This window comes from Balaenoptera musculus, chromosome 20, assembly GCF_009873245.2.
Source record: "Balaenoptera musculus isolate JJ_BM4_2016_0621 chromosome 20, mBalMus1.pri.v3, whole genome shotgun sequence".
NCBI lineage: Eukaryota > Metazoa > Chordata > Mammalia > Artiodactyla > Balaenopteridae > Balaenoptera > Balaenoptera musculus.
In genome coordinates, this window is record NC_045804.1 from 22,371,136 (window position 1) to 22,389,976 (window position 18,841).

Consider the following 18,841-nt stretch of genomic DNA (forward strand, 5'->3'; position numbering starts at 1 on the left):
TTTAAGGGAAAGAGAAAGATGATTGCATGCCTGCAAATGTGTCCTCCTAGCCTGGGCTATCTTGGAAAAAAGTCAGCTGGGTGCTTCTGTCCCATTCCTGCCAAGCTCCCAGACCATGGCTTCTACCTCCTGCTTCTGCTTGCTTACCAGCCCTTCCTTCCTCACTTCCTGTCATCTGGCTTTGGGCCCAGGTGCCTGGGAAAGAAACAATTTTTTGAGGTCACCATGTGGCCTGCCAACCCAGCAGGCTTTCCACCATGTGACTTGACTTTGCTGAGCAAATTTCACCCACTTTATCTTCAGATTATTTCTCAGTGTTTTCCATTTTCCAGACTCTTATTCTCTCAAGATATTCCCCGTTTCTCATCACTGGGCCAGCTCTTACTTTTCCCTCAGGAATCAGAGTAAACGTCTCCAGGAATCCTTGCCAAACCTCAGCCGGCCTCTGCTCCCAGCACTCCCTGCAGAATACGCATCACTCTTGTTGAACGCCTGGCTCCCACGCGGACTGGAAGTCCTATGAGAGTTGGGGCTATGTCCACTGCCTCTGCTGTTGACTCACCTACGTGGAAAGATTCCCAATTTGCCTCTTTGCAGCCAACCTCTCCTGTATATAGCTCCCAAGTGAATCACTTTAATCATGTCATCCCCAGTTTTAGAACCTGCAGTGACTTGCTAGTGCCTATTGAATCAAATCCAAACTCTTCCTCTTGTGTATATTTAATTACATCAACATTAAAGATTTCTGTTCAATGAGGTGGACAAAGTTAAGAGAGAGATGACAAAATGGGAGAATATTTTTGCAAGGTCCAAAACCAACATAGACTCTTCCAGATCTCTTGCAAATCAACCTCCAAAAAGGCATCAATAGAAATATGATCCAATGATATGAAAAGACTTTATCTAAGAGGAAACGTTAAAGACTAATCACCAAGTGCAGAGATGCTCAAACTCTTTGGTGATCAGACAAATGCAAATAAAACAACAGTGAGATAATACCTCAGTCGGGGTAGGAAAAATCAGACAGCTGGATAATATCAATCATATGGGAATATAGGAACCTCCTGCTCTGCGTGTGGGAGTGTGGCCTGGGGCAGACATTGCGGAGAAAAATATGGCTGCACTTAGTCAAATGAAGACAGATATATTTATACCCTATGACCTAGCAAGTCCACTCCTGGCTTCTACATTTATAACCCAGAGAGATTCTCACTAGATCCATAAGAGGACAAGGCTGAGGATGTGCATTGCAGCATTGCTTACTGGAGGGGAGTTGGGTGCAGTCAGATGTCCCTCCCTGGGAGAGTGGAGAGGCCAAAGGTGGGGGATGCCCCCATGGAGCTCCCCACAGCAATTAAAGCAACTCAAGGTTCACAGGGCAACCTGGCTGGATCTTAAAGCCACAGTGCTGGGTGCAAAGAGGACGAACAGAGCAAGGCCTAGAACACAGTGCTGGTAATGTATAGAAATACACACACACTGTATGGTCAGGCCATTTAAGATGGCTGTTCTCTTGCTCTGTGTACATCCCCTGCCCGACCTATACACTATGCACATGACTGACCTTCCTATGTACTTGCCCCAGGCCTAGCTAGTGATAGCTTATCAAAGCGGTGGTGAGGGACATGCCTCTCTGCTGCTTTCCCTGGTAACTAATGAGCCAACCTGATGTCAGTTCCCCCTATATGTGGCAGTCTCCCGTTCCCTTAGGGAGCGAAGACTGCCACCACGTCCTGTCTGCCGTACGTGGTGAGGTGTCGCTCCAGGACCTTGCTTCACACATGTAAGCTCCCCCATCCATTAAACCATTGATGTGTCTATTGCTGACTCTGGGCTCTTTCTTCGGTCTCAAAGCTGGGCAAGCGCAGGACTTGTAGGCCTGTGGGGTACAGCCCAACACACACATACCCCCTGAAACCAACCAAAAAGAGACATTCTGAGAAATTTGGTTATGGATTGAATATTAGGTATTTTTATTTGCTAATTTTGTTGGGTGTGACAATGGCACTGCATTTGGGTTCAAAAATGATCAGTGCTGGGGGGGACGCATAGCTGAAAAGTATAAGGGTGAAATGGCATGACGTATGATATTTACTTTCAAGTATTTAGTTCAGCAGAGGGAAAAAAGAGAAATGTATTTTAGGCAAAGATTTAAGCAAGATTTTAAGGCAAAATCTTGATAAGTTCTGCATCTGGGAGATGGGTATATGGTGGTTTGTTGTACTATTGTCTCTACTTTTGTGTATGTATTAAAATTCATAATAAAACTTAAAATAATATCAATGATACATATTTTCAAGACTATGTTCACACAAAAAGATACACATTAAACATGTGAGAGTGACCACCTATGGAGGGGAAAGAAAATAGGAGGGAATAGAAAATGAGGACAAAGGGGAAGGAAGGACAGAAGGAAGGAAATAAGAATGGTCAACGAAAATCCACTCTGGACTCAGGAGGATGATTAACTTAACCCTTTGCACCTAAAGTCCAAAAGAAGGAGGAAAGAAATTGATATCCCCTACACCTCTACCACCGTGGCATTTTAATTTTTTCCATCTAAGCCTCTAACCTTCATTCCTGTGCCCACTGTACTTTTCCACAAGGCTGTCACCATGACAGTCACATCACTGCATGCTTCCCTTAGGAATAGGAATGCACTTTTTCTTTTAAAATTAATTAATTAATTTATTTATTTATTTTTAAATTTTTTGGGGGGCTGTGTTGGGTCTCGTTGCTGCGCAAGGGCTTTCTTTTTCTAGTTGCGGCAAACAGGGGCTACTCTTCACTGTGGTGCCCAGGCTTCTCAATGCGGTGGCTTCTCTTGTTGTGGAGCACGGGCTCTAGGTGTGCAGGCTTCAGTAGTTGTGGCACACAGGCTCAGTAGTTGTGGCGCACGGGCTTAGTTGCTCTGTGGCATCTGGGAATCTTCCCGGACCAGGGATCAAACCCGTGTCCCCTGCATTGGCAGGTGGATTCTTAACCACTGCGCCGCCAGGGAAATCCTAGGAATGCACTTTTGCTTACTCAGTGCCAGCATTGGGCTAGGACCCACTGGTGTGTGATCTCAATTCATCCTCTCAGTAACATTATGAGGTAAGTACCGTGTCCTGATCTCCATTTTACAGATGCAGAAAGCTGAGCTCAGGAATGTGGTTCTTAGCTGGAATTTCAAATATCTTGGCCTCAGATGCCCAGGATCATGTGACTGCACCAAGATGATCCAATCACTTCTTCATCATCATCGTTATTTTTAGGGCCTGGCTAATGGTCCATTATATTGATGTCGGGTAATTCACTGTAATTTACTAACCGCTCTCCTATTGCTGAGTATTTGGACTCTTTCTAGCTTTTTGCTTTCATAGACAGTCCTGCAAAGAATAGTTTCAGGTATAGAGATTTTCGATTCTGTTGAATTATTCCCTTAAAAGGAGTGGGTTAGGGTTAGGTAACTTTGTGTTCACACAAAAGGGTGTACCTCATTATGGCAGTTAATTCACGTTGAGGTAGTTTTCCTGAGAGGAAATGTGGACGTGGGGGGCAGGGCATCTGCAAGGAGAGTGGGCAGGAAATGTCGGGAGAGTGAGGTCTCGGGCCAGGCAGGAAGCTGGATCCTGACTGATTTTTGTGGTCTTCACATTTCCTTAATGCCTTCCCTGCTGGCTTAGGGTGTCCCTCTGTCAAGCCCTGGGGACTGGGACAACTCTGTGGGACATGAAGCTGCTGTGTGTGGCAGGTGAGTGGCTGAGACTACTATCCTGGGGCCATGGGAGCTCTCTGGCCCTTTGGCGGCCGCCCTGGCCAGCCTGGGAGGGGTCAGCTGGGGATAGGCAGCATGTAAATATAGATCCAGGGAAGGAAGCCAGGCGGCCCAACCCTGCACTGACCTCTCTTTGGAAGGTTGGGGTGGTTTGGGGTGGTGAGGGATGATGTCCTGACACCTTCCTCACCAGGGGTGGGTGACACCTGGCCCAGGAGTCCCTTAGAGTTTCTGGAAGTGGCTGGGGGTGGGAGTGGGGGGCAGGGCCTCCAAGGGCATCACAGTGGGGGCTGGTGGAAAGCTGGTCAAGAGATGCTGTTCCTGTGTGACCGATGGCAAATCGCATTTTCTCTCTGGCAATTTCTGTTAGAGGTGCTGCCCAGCCTGATGTGTCCAGGCTAAGGGGCTAACTGGTCCTAAGGGATGTGGGGTTCACTGTGCAAGGGGCAGGGGGCGCCCCCCTCCCCACCTCCATGGGTCTTGCTTATTTTGGAGAGGAGGGATGTCCGGGGCATAAACTTGTCTTCCCTTGCTCTCCCACCCCCTCACTGGTTGCTGGCCCTCTCCACCCTAGGGCTCTGGGCCACCAGCCCTGCCTCTCCCCCAACTCTAGTGCCACTCCCCGCCCCCAGCCTGGCCCTTCTTGCCCCCTAGGGCCGCAGCCCTGCACCAGCTCCACACCATACGTTCCTTCTCCACCTGGTCCAGCCCAGACCCCTTGGACCCCCGACCCTGGGAAGGGAATTCCAGCATGGCATTCACTCCACCACAGATGCATTTATTAGTAAAACCTATTCCCAAGCATCAAGGGGAAGGGTGCTAGCAGGGTGAGTGACTTTTTCCACTTGGCAGCGTTCAAGGAGCAGAGGGTAGGAAGGGGCAGGAACATCCCAGTCAGAATAACAACACCAGCAGCTAACTTTATTGAACTCTTCTGAAGGGGTCTGAGGCCAGGCGCTGTGCTAAGCAATCACTTTATAGACAATGTCTCCTTTAATCCTTATAACAAACCTATGAAGTAGGTACCATTATCGTCCCCATTTTACAGATGAGGAAACTGAGGCATAGAACAGTGAAGTGGTGGGAAGCAGCTGTGAGCCTTCAGGAGGTACCTGAGAGCTCTCTCTCAGCCTCCTTTTTTTCTGTCACACCCTGATTCCCAGTTTCAACCATCTCTTACCACTTCCAGTTCTTTCAACTCTTTTTATATTTTTCTTTTGTAAAAAAATAGATTTTGCCCATATTCTGCAGCTCCCACTGTCTCCTACCCCAATTGGTCGAATCTGGGTTCTCCCCAAGATTTGGTTCAAGTGGAGTTGAGGACAGTGTGTCTCTAATTGGGGCTCGCGTGCGCGAGTGTGCCTGCGTGTAGCTGAAGTACAATGAAAGCTCTGAGGATACACAAGGTATAAATTACAAACCTCCCTCCCTCCCCCTCCCCATCGCCTCCCTATCTTCCCACCCTCCCCCCACCCCCCATCCAAATCAAGAACAGACTGTACACTGCCCCCCACTCCCAACCCCAGGGCAAGGTCTTGTCTCAGTCACCTCTGTGTCCACGGGGTCCAGGGCCTTAGATAAATGTTTGTGGAATGAATGGATGAGTGAATGAATGAGAGCGTGGGGGAGGGAGCAGCACTTAGGAGTCCTGAGTCCCAGCCCTGATTTTGTCCTCACCTGCACCTTGCCCTCACCAGGACACCTTCCTCCGCCCCAGAGAAGAGGGTCCCCAGTGGGAGCAGAGAGGGGGGAAGAGAGGGGCCAGCAGGGGCATCTCTAAGCATGGAAAGGTGGGTGACTGAAGTAGACTCTGGCCTCAGAGGTCAAATCCCAGCTGAATGGCTCAGGAGCTATGTGACTTTGGGCAGGCTTGAAGAATGATGACTATTGTATAATAGTCCTTTCAGATTTTACGAAGCCCTTTTTTCACGTTTATCTTTGGTCCTCAGAAACCATCCTGTAATGTGGGTGTGATTATCAATATACCCATTTTGCAGACGAGGAAGCAGAGGCTGGAGAGATCCAGGGACTTGCCCAAGGTCACACAGAAAGCAGGAATTTGAATCCCCCCCACCCAACTCCCATCCTCTTTACTTCCCCTGTCTGTGTCATGAGGAGGTAGGGCTTGGATCTAAGTCTTCCAGGGTGGGACCCCCAGGTGGCAGTGTGGCCACAGGAGGGACTGCACAGCGAATCCCCTACTGTGGGCCCCACTGGCCTTTTCCATCCAGAAAAGCCAGTCTACCCTTCATGCAAGGTTTCCTAGACACCCTTTCCTTCCCCCACCCATGGCCCCAGGGCCTCGACTCCTGCCCCAGGAGGGACCTGGGAGTCCGTAGGGTGCCCATGAACTTCTGCTTTTCCTGGGAGAGTGGGGAAGTGGAATGATGGAGGGGGCTCTGGGACCTGGGCCCTCCCCTCACACAGGCATGGCCACCTCATCGTATTCATCCTGGCCATTCTCCTCATCGAAGTTCGGCTTGCCATTGTCAGCATCCAGCTGCGGGGGAGGAAGGACATAGGGTGAGTGGCTGAGGGCCCAGGTGAGCCCTCCCCCCAGCGCTGAGGCACCTCTGCGGTGAGGAGAGCCTGTCTCTCTCTGAACCTTGGACAAGACTTGTCCTGTCCCTGCATCTCCTAGGGTTGGTCTAGATGAGAGGTTTCCTCAGGGTGGGGAGCCCCCAGGAATCTGGTGCCCTGGTAGGGGAGGGCCTCCAGAGGGCAGGCAGGAGACCCCCTTCACCGGGGCAGCGCCACAGTGACCTGTGTCACATCGTGGAAGAATTCTACTGGAAGAGCCACTCTCCGGATGGTTTATAAGACCACAGGACTAGCTGCTCAGTGGTGAGGACCACCCACGTGGAACACATCTCGTGAGCCTCTCAGTCCTCTCACCAACCCTGTCATTATTCCTCTCTTTACAGGTGAGGAAAACTGAGGCACAGAGAAACGAGGCCGCTAGCTCCAGGTCACACACACTGGGATGTGGCAGTGCCGGGATTTGGACGCAGGCCCCAACCTAGACCTTAATCACGATGCTCTTCTGCCTTCCTTAGTTCCCAGACACACCTCTCACATTCTCTGAGCCCCACTGATGACCGCTCACTGCCCTCTGCTCTGGAGTTGTGCCCTCTGGCCATAGGAAATGGGGGGAGGGGCACGGGCTGGGTGGTGAGAGAAGCCACTCACACACTGGAGCTCCAGGTTCTGGAAGATGAGTGGCAGCAGGAAGCGGCGTAGGGGCACCGTGAGGATGAGGATGAAGGGCAGGGCCAGCGAGATGGTTTTGATGCTCCTCACCACCCACAGCACCACCAGGCAGATGATCTGAGTGCCCGTGAACAAGTGCATTCGCCAGGTTCTCACCTGCGGGCGGAGGCTGGGGTCATGGCCTGCCCTGCCCAGGCACCCAGCCCCGCCCCCCCCCCACCCCGCCCCGACCTGGGCAGCCGGGAGGGCCCCCTACCCGCTTGGCGTAGGGCACATCCGGGTGGTACTTGCGCGGCTTGAACAGAAGCAAGATGCGGTCAAAAAGCTGGATGCCACTGAGGGATGTGACCCCCATGTAGAGGAAGATGCCAAACAGCACAGCCAAGGGGATGTGGGACAGGATGGGCCCCATGAGGATGGACAGGCCTGTGGGGAGAACCGCACAGTCTTAGCCCCAGCTGCCCCAGAGGATCGGCGCCAGCAGAGACTGGGGAATGAAGTCACAGGGACTATATGGAACCCTTTTTGTGGATCCTCTTTTTTTTTTTTTTTTCTGGCCCCGCCGGGAACCTTCTGGGATCTTATTTCCCCGACCAGGGATGGAGCCCGGGCCCACAGCAGTGCAAGCACCAAGTCTTAACCACTGGACCATCAGGGAATTCCCTGGAGCCTCTTAATAGATATTACCCCCATTTTGCAGATGAGGAAGCAGACTCAGAGAGGTGAAGCAAATAACCTAAGGCCACACAGCTAGTAAGTGGCAGAGCAGGGAGTCAAACTCTTGCCTGCCTGACTTCAAAGCCTACTCCTTTAAACTAGGGAGTCACAGAGGGCAGAGAAGCCCACCTTTCCTCTTACCCCAGCCCAGAATGCCTCCATCACCCTCCACCTACCCAAATCCCAGCCCTCCTCCAGCTAACATCAGCTTCGCCTCCTTTAGGAAACTTCCCTGGCCTCTCCATCAGCGACCATGGTGCTGCCCACACCAAGCCCAACTGGACTCTCAGCTGCTCTAGAACTCAGATCAGCGACCCTCTGTCTTCACCTCACACCCCCACCTAGGAGCGCTGCCCTCTGTATGAGTCACAGAGCAGCTGAGCTAGAGAGAGCTCAGGCATCTAATGAACCCTCTAATGGTGCAGAGAGGGAAAGTTGAGGTCCAGAGACAAGGTGGGATACCTAGACAGCAGCGGGGCAGGGCTGGAACCCACAGTTCACTGAACTGTTGGAGAAGCTCAGAGTACAGGGTCTTGTCTAGGGAAACTTCCAGTAATGGAGTGCCTCCTCCATCCCCCTCAGATCCCATTTCAGTGCCTTGGGTATTTCCTCCAGAATTCCTTCATGTGAATAACTGACACTGGGGAGATGTGGGCAGTGGGTGTTTGGGGAGACCTGGCTGCAGGGTGGGCAGGGCTGGAGGGGCACTGGATCCTAAGGGGCAGGGGCTGAGGGTGCTGGAAAGTGTGGCCAATCCTCACTCACCCACGAGCACAGAGACCAGGAGCCCGCTGATCCGCTGTTCCTTGACTTCCTGAATCTGGGCTGCAGCCCCTGGGGTGCTGGCCTTGCTCATGACCGTAAGGGCATTGGCGTGGGTGACAGAACGCACAGTGGTGGCACTGAGCCAGGGCATCCCAAAGAGGGTGGCCACCCCGCCCATGCCCATGACCAGCAGCAGGTCCAGGTGGAAGCCAGAGCCCTTGACCACCTTGCGCTCCGGTTTGCTGATGATCAGCCTGGGGGTGTGGAAGGTCAGGAGTAACCAGGGCTCTCCTTCACCCCAACCCCCTTTACCCTCTCTTTCCTTCCCTAGACTTGGGTCCCTCTGTACTTTAGTTTATCCTTCTTTGCCCATCTCCCTTAGAGTTCCTTTCTCCCCTCCCTCCTGCACCATCTTGAGAATCGAGACTCTAAGAGCAGAAGTGTCTTCATCGTCGCCTAGAACACCCACCGGCAGATCTACACTGAAGCTAAAGAAGCATAAGCTTCAGGGAACCTCACGGGTACAGGCCCTTTCCAAGATCTAGCACCTAACTTTATAGTTCTCACTTTATATTCTTTTTATTAAAAAGGGCTCCCCAAATAGTACCATGTCATGTCCCACAAAACCTGGACCTCCTGCCCGTCCATCATTCCTACTAGCACTCAGTCCCTGATGTCCTGCCTGCCTGGAGCCTGTCCCTTTCTCTGCCTCGGACCCTCCCAGGCCCAGTCCCACCCTGGCTCTTACGTGGTGATCTGGGACTCAAGGAAGATGAGGATGAAGACCAGCAGGGCAGGCAGGGCGGAGGCAAACATCATCCAGATGGGAAATGGCTTATATAAGCCCAGCGGGTGGATGAGCCAGCCTCGGGCCGAGGTGTTGGATACGGTGAGGCCTTTAGGTACACTGAGTTTCTGTGGGAGGGGGATGCTGGTGAGAACACCTGGGGACAGGGGGATGGGGAAAGGTGGGGACAGGGGGATGGGGAAAGGTGGGGACAGGGAGAACCAGGGTCCTGGGCACTTGGGAACTTACTTATATTGAGCATCTACTTTGTACTCAGTCACTGCACTAAGCCCTTTACATACATTTTCTCATTCCCTACTTTATAGGTGAGGAAACAGGATCAGGGAAGTTATGTAGCTGGCTTTGCATTGCACAGCTCTTTGGTAGCAAAACTGAGATTCATACTCAGATCAACCTGGCTTCAAAGCGGATTCTTTCCTACTGCCCTGGATTAAGGAGTGAAAGGGGGCAAACTGACCCAGACCATTTCTTCAGCCAGAGGGGTCCTGAAGGGCTGTGGGAAGAACATGGGGCTGCTTGGAGAGACAGGGCTGGGGAAGGGGTAGTTCTAGCTGGCTTCAGGTTTGGGAAGGCAGTTTGGGGGAGGGGGCATACTGGGGGAATGAAATAAGGGTGGGGGAGAGGGTCACCTGGGTGTAGGTGTCCTGGATGAGGGCATCCACCATGACCATGATCAGGATAGAGATGGGAACCCCAAAGTCCCCAATGACTCGTCGCAGCTGAGGGCAGGTGAAGGGACCAGTGGTCAGTGCCCAGTTGCTTCACACCTCTCACCTGCCACTTGCCCCCACTCCTGCCCCATCTTCACCAGGGGGTCCCACTCTCCCCAGGGGGAACATCTAATGCCCTGTCCTGCTTCTCAACATACCTGCCTCCTTTCTTGTTCACCTGGCCCAGCCCCACCCCCGGCCCCACAGGTTCTCCACTCCCTTCCAAGAACTGTCCTTGGTTCCCCACTGGGTTCTCAGCCTGGACGTGCCGAGAAAGGGAGATGCACTTGTCTCAAGAGTAAAATCCTGCATGATGAGGGGGGAGGGAGGGTTGGAATCGGAAATGGGAATCTAGGGTAAGAAGGGGAACTCATGGCATTGGGAAAGTACTGAGGGGAGTACTGTAGACTGGGATAGGGCAGTGTAGGCAAGGACAGGTGGGGGGGATGCGCTGACCTTGCCAGGGAAGTAGGAGCTGTTCTTGAACTTGCGCAGCATCATGGCGAACAAGAAGGTGCCAGCCATGAGCACAAGAGAGAGGAGGGCTGTGTTGGGCAGGGGGGCCTGAGGTTTGGGTATTCTTGTCACATTGTGGTCATAGTTCTCCAGCAGTGGGTGGTCCTGGAAGATCTGCAGCAGAAAACCAAGGCATCCTCTATCCTCCCATCCATCCATCCTCCAGCCATCATCTATCTGTCCATCATCCACCCATCCATCATCCACCTCTCTATTCATCATCTCTCTCTCTGTTCATCATCCATTCATCCATCCGTCTGTCTATGCATCATCCATGCATCATCCATCTACCTATCTTCTTCCTCAACTGACATAGTAACAGAGGCAATGGGATTCCACAGCTTGGTTTTCAGGACTGAGGACCAGGCTAGGCTTGGGCGGGGCAGGCCATGGAGGAAATGAGTGTGTGTGTGTGTGCGCGCACACGAGCATCCAGGGCCTGGGAGCCATGAGAAGCCTGGAGGACAGGAAACAAGTCCCAAGGAGGTTCCTAAAAAGACTTAGGCTCCAGAGACTTGGAAACCAGAGAAAGACCCACCGACCAACAGAATCAGGAGTAGATGTACAGTATCCACCCAGAGGGCATGCCCTCTGCAGGCCCTGCACTTCCTAAGGGCAACTGCAGGAGGAGTGGGGGACTTCAGAGTCTCCAGAACCCCTGCTACCCCGCCATGCCTGCAGTTTCCCACATTCAGTCTCACACGTGCCCACTGGTTACTGCATGTGGTTATACACATGGGCCTGTGCAGGCAGGGGGAGCTCTCATGCACCGTCACTCCACACAGCCATGGTGAGAATACCGGCCCACAGACAGCAGGCATCAACATGTATGTGGTCACAGTCACATACCGTGAAAACACGGCCACATAAATGCCATACAGACACATGTGCTATGACACCCACAGTCACACATCTTGTGCACAGTCACACACACACACACACATGCACGCACGCACACACACATGCACGCACACGTGCCTCTTAACACTCCTATGGCCCTCACCGTGACCAGCTTTGAGAAGGTCTCATAGATGAAGATGAGGGAGATGAGGAAGGAGAAGATCTCCTGGGTGTAGCGGGAGATGAAGCGGACCAAGAAGCTGCCCTCAAAGGCCACCACCAGCACCACCAGCAGGATGAGCCAGAAGCCAATCCATACACGGCCCACGATGTACTCCAGGCCGTTACTCTTGCAGAACTGTAGGGTGGTCAGAGGGAGCTGGGGTCAGATAAATGGGCCCAGGCCCCGTGCATTAAGCAGGTTGGGCCAGGGGCCAGTTACAGGGTGACAGTGGGGCCAGAACAGAGCTACCGAGAAGAAGGCTTCCTCAAACACGAGCAGGGGTCCTGAGAAGCCCACCACGAGCAAGGGCTGAGCCCCCAGCAGGGAGAAGAGGATGCCCTGCGCCGCGGTGGAGATAAGCAGTTCCGACACACCCATCAGGTTATGGGTCTTTTCTCCTGTGGATGGAAGTGACAGTGCGGTAAGGTCAAGATCATTTCCAGAGGCCGATAGAGCATTTCATTGACAAGCTGATGTAGGGGTCCAGAGTGTCAGATCGGGGCAAAGTCAGGGCTGATACAGAGGCCAGAGGGTCAGAGGTGAGGGTTAGTGGGACACACAGAGGCACTGACCCAGGAGGCCACCGAAGGTGATGGCGGGTGACAGGGCGGCAAAGTAGATGAAGATGATGGCAGACAGGACCTGGGGGTCCAATGCGTCTGTGATGTCACTCAAGTAGCGGGGGTAGCGGCGCCGGATGTCACGTACCAGTCCCCCGAAGAGCCTGCCTGTCCGCTGCAGAGGGTCATCCTGGGTGTCCTCTAGACCCCCATTCAAATCTGTAGTGAAGGACAGGACCACGGTCACGGGGGGTGGAAAGGGGAAGTGTGGGGAAAAGGGAATCGAGAAGGGGATTGTCTGATGGGAATGTAGGGTGGTCCAGGAGGCTGGGAGGCATGAGGACAGGGAGAGGGGACATGGGAGATTTAATGGGAAGAGGGGAGGTAGGGGCTCACAGGGCTGTGCTAGGGTGTCTGATGGTCTGGGGGCTCAGCAAGCCTAGGGCTGGGCAGGGCAGGTACCTAGGCCCTTGAGGAAGCTGGGCTCTGGCTTGGCAGAGCTGGGCAGGTAGCGTCTTTTCAGCAGCTCTTTCTGCACGGGCACCAGACTGAGCAGGGCATCCTTAGAGGGCGTGTCCGTGGGAGGCAACACCAGACTGCAGTCTAGGAAGCCCTCTAGGGAATGGACCAGCATCTCCTTGTTCTGGGCCAAGTATGCATCAGTGCGGAACACCTGGGAGCAGGAAGGAAGGTCAGAGCCACTAGGACCTGCTCTACAAAGGGATCCAAGAGGCCACAGCCAGGGCCTCTGGGGATCAGAACCCTCTCACCCAGCTCCTGCTTGCTAGGAACTGCTTTTCCTTCCCCCCTGGGCTTCCACCTTCTACTCTGAAAGGGCTCTGGGGAGGCAGACAGGGCCCTGAGTCGGGAAAGCAGGAAGAACTAAAGCGAACCAGGTGGCTTATAGCAGACCAGATGGAACGAGAGCAGATCAGGCCACGCCAGGCCAAACCTAACCGGACAGAACCAGGGCAGAGTGGGCCAGACAGAACCAGGGCAGAGTGAACCAGACAGAACCAGGGCAGAGTGGGCCAGACTAGACCAGGCCTGATCAGGCAGGGCTAGGCCAGACTACACGGGCCTGGACTCCCCCTGGCCAGACAGGATGGAAGCAGCTAGATCAGACTGAATGGGCCAAACTAGTGAAGTTAAAGTAACCGGGGCCGGGGACGAGGCCTCGGCTGCCACCCAGCCCCCTGGGCTCCCCCAGCCCTCGCCGGCCCCTCCTCACCCTCTCTGACATGAGGGTGGCAGCAGCCCGGCCCAGCTGGGTGTAGTCGATGTTGGGGGCCTCGGGTCCCAGCAACACGATGAGGAAGCGCACGGGAACTGCCGGCTCCTCCGGCTCCTCCGGCTTCTGCTCTGTCTCCATAGGCTCCTTTAGTCGCACAAAGCCCAGCACTGGCCGCTCCAGGAACCTGGCACAGCCTGTTGGGGACAGACGAAGTGAGGTGGTCGGGCCAGGCCAAGGGGGAGGCGCGCTGCTGGGGCCCAGGCTTAGGGAGAGGCAGGCTGGGCCAGGGCAGGAGGCAGGGGCAGGGGACGTGAAGGGGGGAGGGATGGACGCTCTGCCCACTTACCCACTAGCACCAGGGTGGCCTCCCAGTCCTGGGGACTCTTTCCCAGCATTGCAGATGACGAGTGCCCTTCCGCACTCCCCTCTCCCTGTTGCAAGGAGGGTGGTGAGGGAAGTCCTCCGGCCACTCTGGACCCTGGACACCTGAGTAGCCCACCCCGTCTGCCCTACCCACTCTCATTTCGAACCATGTTCAGGTTGGGAGCTTTCCGGCTCTCCTCACACACCCCTGGTACAGCCTCACCTGTTCACAGAAGAGCTCTGTCTCCAGCGAGGGATGCTGTGGGAGCAGAGGCTGTGACGGGTCCCCAGAACGTGTCAGGACTGCAGGCTTCACACCCCCCAGGGCCTCCACGTCTCTGGCGTGGCTGCAGGACGACACACAGTGGACATGGGCTGAGTAGGCTGCTCAGCCTGGGCTGTCAGCAGAGTGGAGACCGGTGGTGGGAGGGACATGGGACTTGCCGGTGACCAGACTAGAGAGGCCCAGGGCGGAAGGAGAATCAGCCTCCTCTGAAGGACATTGTGGATGGAAGCGGGTGGCCTCTGTCTGGAATGAGTAGGTGGAGCCAGAAGAATGGATGGAGAGAGGGACCTTGAGAGTCCGCCCTCCTGGGGACCAGTGGGCCCCAAACCTGAGCATGGAGACATGGTTACCGCTCGAGATGTGCTGGAAGCAGGAGACATTGTGGAAGAAAAGTGGGACCCAGCCTGGTAGGGAGGGGCCACCTGGACCCCCAGGGAGAGCTTGGGGCAGGCGGGCCCGGGAGATGGGCCCTGTGGGTGTGGAATCCAGGGCCTGGCAGGCAGGGGCACCTGTGTTTGAGCAGCAGGACCCGGAACAGATTTTCTCGGTCCTGAGGCTGGATCTGCCCCTCGAAGATAAACCTGTCCAGCAGCTGGCTGGCCACCCCGGCCAGGGATTTCTCTGGCAGGTCCAGGAGGACAGTACCTGCAGGCAGGGGAGGGGTGAGCGGGCTGGCTGGTCCTGGCCCTCCTCCTCCTTAGCAGCTTCACATGCAGGGGTCACACGCAGAGGGGCACAGAGGGGCTCACTCACCCTTGGCAAAGGCTTTCTGCAGCTCCAAGAGGCTCCAGAAGGTGAGGTAAGACAGGTGTGGGCGGCCCCAGATCCCGTCCTTCCCCAGGTTCTCCTCTAGCCGCACCCAGCGCGCTGTCTCCATCCACTGTAGCTCCTGGTTCTTTTCATCCATCACCAGTTCCCGCAGCTCCACGAGGACCTGCAGCCCCGCAGGCCTGAATTAGTCCCTCAGGCCCCCGGCAAGGCTATGGGGAGGCTGGAAGCCCAGGGCACGGTGGGCACTCAGCAGGCTCTGAGAGATGTCTGTCAGAGGCCCAGGGTCCTGGAGCACTCAGGGCAGAGCCTGAGCTCAGAAGGGACCGTCAGGAGCTACATCCTCAGGGTGTAGAGTGAGGTGTGACATGTGAGGAGATGATTGAGGGTCCCCCACCTCTGGCTCTGTTCCCCAACCTTCTGACCAGGCCCCTCACCCCATTTCAGAGGCATTTGAAGAAACTCTGGGCCAAAAGGGCTGCTAGAGTGGGCAGGAAAGGAAAGAAGAGGGAAGCCTTTGGGGTCACTGGGTCAGCCTCCTGCCTCCAAGATTGTCACGTGGGCTCAGCATGCCCTTGGGGTTCCTTGGGGCCAGATGGCCAGTCCCAGGGGCCTAGCTGAAGGCAGACCCAAATTTCTAACCAGCTAGACCGTCTGGAGTCCAGCAAGGACGTGGGGGGCCTTGGGGGACTGGGCTGAGGAGAGCATGTATTTAATTCTGTGCTTCCCCAGGGAGTAACTGACAGCCAGCCAGGGCCAGCGGACCTGGTGGCTCAGACCTCCAGCTGTCAGTTTATCTCTGTCCAGGGAGCTCCCCCATCAGTGGAAGGGGGCCCCGGGTCTCCCCCCTCACTGGGAGATGTCCTTTACCTATTTCCCAGGATGCCCATTCCTTCTCTCCCTGTTTGTGGGGTCTCCCCCATCCTGAAACTGTAGCTACCCCTCTGCTCCTCCCCTCCCCTGGTAGGATGATGGATCCCAAGGGCAGCACAGGAAAGAGAATCGGGGGAGGCTGGGGTGCTCACCTCGAAGATGTCTGGGGGGCGGTGCGGCGCGGTGTGGTAGTCTGTGGCTGTCGGCTCGGTGAGCTGAGCTGCAAATCAAGAGGGCCGGTTAGCACTGGCCCCAGACAATTCCCGCAAGACTTTCCTGCACCACCCAGCGTGAGCCTCGGACACCACACGGGGTGATGCCGCTCTCCCTCCCCTTGCCCCTGGCTGGGACCCTGCCCCTGCTGTTCAGTGGGCTGTGGCCCCCCACGCTTGTTCTTGGCCACCCAGCCTGGCACTGTCACTCCCCATCTTAGCGCTGTGAAGGACCCCTGGGGCTCATCCTCAGTGGTGACGAGGAGGGTCATCTCCAGGGGGATTGGGGAGTCCTGAATGGCAATTCTCTTCCCTCTCCTGCTACCTTCTGGGACCAGATTCCCTTCTTTCTTCCCACCTGCCTCAACAATCCCACCAGCCAGTAGCTTCTCGCTGCCTCCAAGTGGAGCTTGGGTGCCCCGTGGGGTCCGCCCTTATATTATTGGCCCCTACACCCCCAGCCCTCATTTCCCAGAGGGGCCTCTTATCTCCAATACCAATTGCCACCACTTAAGTCCTGTTGACAGTAAACAGGTCCCTTCCCGGGGCTCCCCAACCGAGACCTTGGGCAGGCCCAGGAAGGTTTCCTGATGTTTCTCCGCCCTGAGGGTCCCCACGGCCCCCCATTTCTCAGGACTTCTGGACCCCCAAACAGAACGATGTTCCCAGAACAGGCCCAGTGCCTGGCCTGGGAGCTGGCATTGGATGGGCACGGGTGGCATGCGGGCTCATGCCCTCGTCCCCGACAGGCCTGGTTGCCCTCTTACAAATCTAAGGGGCACAGTGATGGGTGACTGGTCCTGCCTCCAGCCCCCACCCCCACCCCAGTCACCTCCTGTGATCATTTCAAACAAAACTCTGTTTATCCTTCAATCAGCCAGGATTGTGGGAGAGCTGGCCCTGGGGCTGGGCCGGTGGGGAGCGGGGAGAAGGGGAGGACAAGTTCCCCACCTGTGTCTGATGGGGCTCAGCAGCCCATCCCAGCAGGAGAGAGGGAGATGGGGCTCACCTTCTGCTTCCTCCACCTGGAGCGTGGGGAACCCAAGGTCTTCATACTCCTTCTGCTCTAGAAACTCCTCCAGCTTATCTTCATTCTCCTGTGAGAAGTTGCCATCAGGGCTGGGCTGTGGAGAGGGCTCCACAAACCTCCGTGAAGGCAGGAGTCCAGGGTTAGGAGCCCTGCAGATGCCATCAAAGACTCACCTGTGAATCGCCCATGGCGCTGTCCTGATTGTTCAATTGTCTGTAGTGATCTGAGCCCCCAGCATAACCCACACTGCAGGTCCCTGCAGGGGAAAGGCACAGGCTGAGTGAGACACAGGGCAGCCTGGGGTCTCCCATTCGTCCCCACAGGGGGCTGTACTTGAGTGAAGGGGGATCCCAGGTGTTGGGAGACAATGGGGTCAGAGGAAAGAAGTGTGAGTGAGGGGTTGGATTTGTAGGTCTGAGGGCAGGTGTGCAGGGGCCGGAGAGACAGGGCAGAGCAGGGAAGATGAAACTTAGCTGGCACCAACCTAAGGATGTTTGGGAGGATGGGAGGGGGGGTGTTCTTCCAATCCGACTCCTTCCTCCATCCACCAGTCCTCACCTGGCTTCCTTTTCTGCCCATCCCCAGGAATCACCAACTCCAGGAGCATGACCTGTCCGTCCTTCAGGGAGCTTAGCTGAGAGTCTCCACAGAATACCCTCTTCTCCCAGAAATGGCTGCCTCCTCCTGGGCATGGGGCTGCAGTATCCTTAGGAGTGGCTCACAGGTCCTGGATGATATGGCCTTGCTTCTCTCCCCTACTCCATCTCTCTTGCTCTCTCACCACCTATTCCATTGGCCTCCTTACCAAGCCCTTTCCTGCCCCAGGGCCTTTGCACACGTAGTTGGCCACATCCTGGATGCCCCTACTCCCACACTTCAGCCCTTCCCACATCTCAGCTCATATGCTACCTCTTCAGATTCCCTTCTTGACCACCCTAACAGCCACTAACCCAATCTGTCATTTTCTGGTTTCTTAGTTCATCTGTGGATATATGGTCTGAGGACGCCTCTAGAAAGGAAGCCACATGAGTGCTAAGATCCTTCGCGTCTCAATCTTCACTGGATCTTCTTCTCCTAGCAGAGTGGTTGCCACATAGTAGGTGCTCAATAAATATGTGTTGAAAGAATGTAAGAATGGCTCCCCCTTGCAGGCTTGGGGTTCTGGGGCTGGGGAGCCAGGATGACTAGGACCCAGCCAGGAGGCAGTGGAGCCCTGCGCCTCCGTTTTCTCAGTTGTGTCTCTAGTGGAGAGGAAGGATGCCCACCGCAGGAATGTGAGGACCAGCCCAAGGAGAGCACAGGGGTGCCCTGGCGCGGCCCCAGGCTGAGTGTGGAGGGACTTCCTTCTCTCCCTTACCCACGGCAGCAGAACGCATTGTAGCAACAGGGATTTGGGTCAGGTTGACAAACGTGCCCACTCTGTGCCTGGTATGGAGCCTGGGAAGCTGAGATGAACAAGACACTGTTCTACTCTCCAGAAGCTCGCAACCCGGACTGGGGAGACAAGCTGGGAACACGTGACAGGCTAAGGCATTCAGGAGAAAACACGTGCCCCAGACAAACACAAGCAGTGAGCAGACCATGCTGGGTGCCGAGGATGCCTGTGGCAGGGGGAAGTAGGGCTCGCGGTGGGGTTGCAGGTGGAGTGTCTCTGGTGGAGGGGACACTGGTGCTGGGTCCAGAAGCACCGGTGGGATGTGGAGGGCTGAGAGGTGGGGAGGGCTAGCCTGGGTGCCAGGAATGGTGGGCAAGATGCAGAGAGAGGACCATGCAAAACAGGGCTGGGCGCTGTGGGAGGGAACAGGGCAGGGAGTGTATACGGAAAGAACTATTCTGAGGAATGGATGGCCCTGAAGTCCTTAGAGATGGAGAGAGGGGCATGAGCGAGCCCCTGACCCACACTGAGAAAGACAGGGGTCCCTGCCTTGGGGGGTTGTAGGGCAAGTGATGGCCTTGGGCGGGGCAG

The 18,841-nt window shown here is 55.3% G+C and overlaps 1 protein-coding gene across 2 annotated transcripts; it reads right to left on the reverse strand.

The window, feature by feature from the left end:
* Nucleotides 1-5,267: 5,267 nt before the first annotated feature.
* SLC4A1 (solute carrier family 4 member 1 (Diego blood group)) lies at nucleotides 5,268-16,921 on the reverse strand. Of its 2 annotated transcripts, none has more exons than XM_036837048.1 (18): nucleotides 16,855-16,921; nucleotides 15,786-15,853; nucleotides 14,746-14,926; nucleotides 14,502-14,637; nucleotides 13,930-14,053; nucleotides 13,690-13,774; nucleotides 13,341-13,537; nucleotides 12,572-12,782; nucleotides 12,122-12,328; nucleotides 11,799-11,947; nucleotides 11,490-11,684; nucleotides 10,427-10,600; nucleotides 9,890-9,979; nucleotides 9,201-9,367; nucleotides 8,453-8,706; nucleotides 7,227-7,396; nucleotides 6,950-7,126; nucleotides 5,268-6,260 (listed from the first exon to the last, which is right to left on the reverse strand). In XM_036837048.1, exons 3-18 carry the CDS (start codon nucleotides 14,897-14,899, stop codon nucleotides 6,180-6,182), a joined length of 2,571 nt encoding a protein of 856 aa, XP_036692943.1. In that variant the 5' UTR covers nucleotides 14,900-14,926; nucleotides 15,786-15,853; nucleotides 16,855-16,921; the 3' UTR covers nucleotides 5,268-6,179. The 2 variants fall into 2 exon arrangements, with proteins under 2 accessions (XP_036692943.1, XP_036692944.1); XM_036837049.1 differs by lacking the exon at nucleotides 16,855-16,921 and adding an exon at nucleotides 16,204-16,233.
* Between the last annotated feature and the right edge of the window lie 1,920 nt (nucleotides 16,922-18,841).

Coding starts and splice junctions, on each gene's coding strand:
- SLC4A1 (XM_036837048.1), bottom strand. CDS start 14,899: ATGGATGAAAAGAACCAGGAGCTACAGTGGATGGAGACAGCGCGCTGG. Junction 10,601..11,489: donor CCTTCTCAAAGCTGGTCACG/GTGAGGGCCATA, acceptor TTTCTGCTGCAG/ATCTTCCAGGACCACCCACT. Junction 7,127..7,226: donor ATGTGCCCTACGCCAAGCGG/GTAGGGGGCCCT, acceptor CTCCGCCCGCAG/GTGAGAACCTGGCGAATGCA.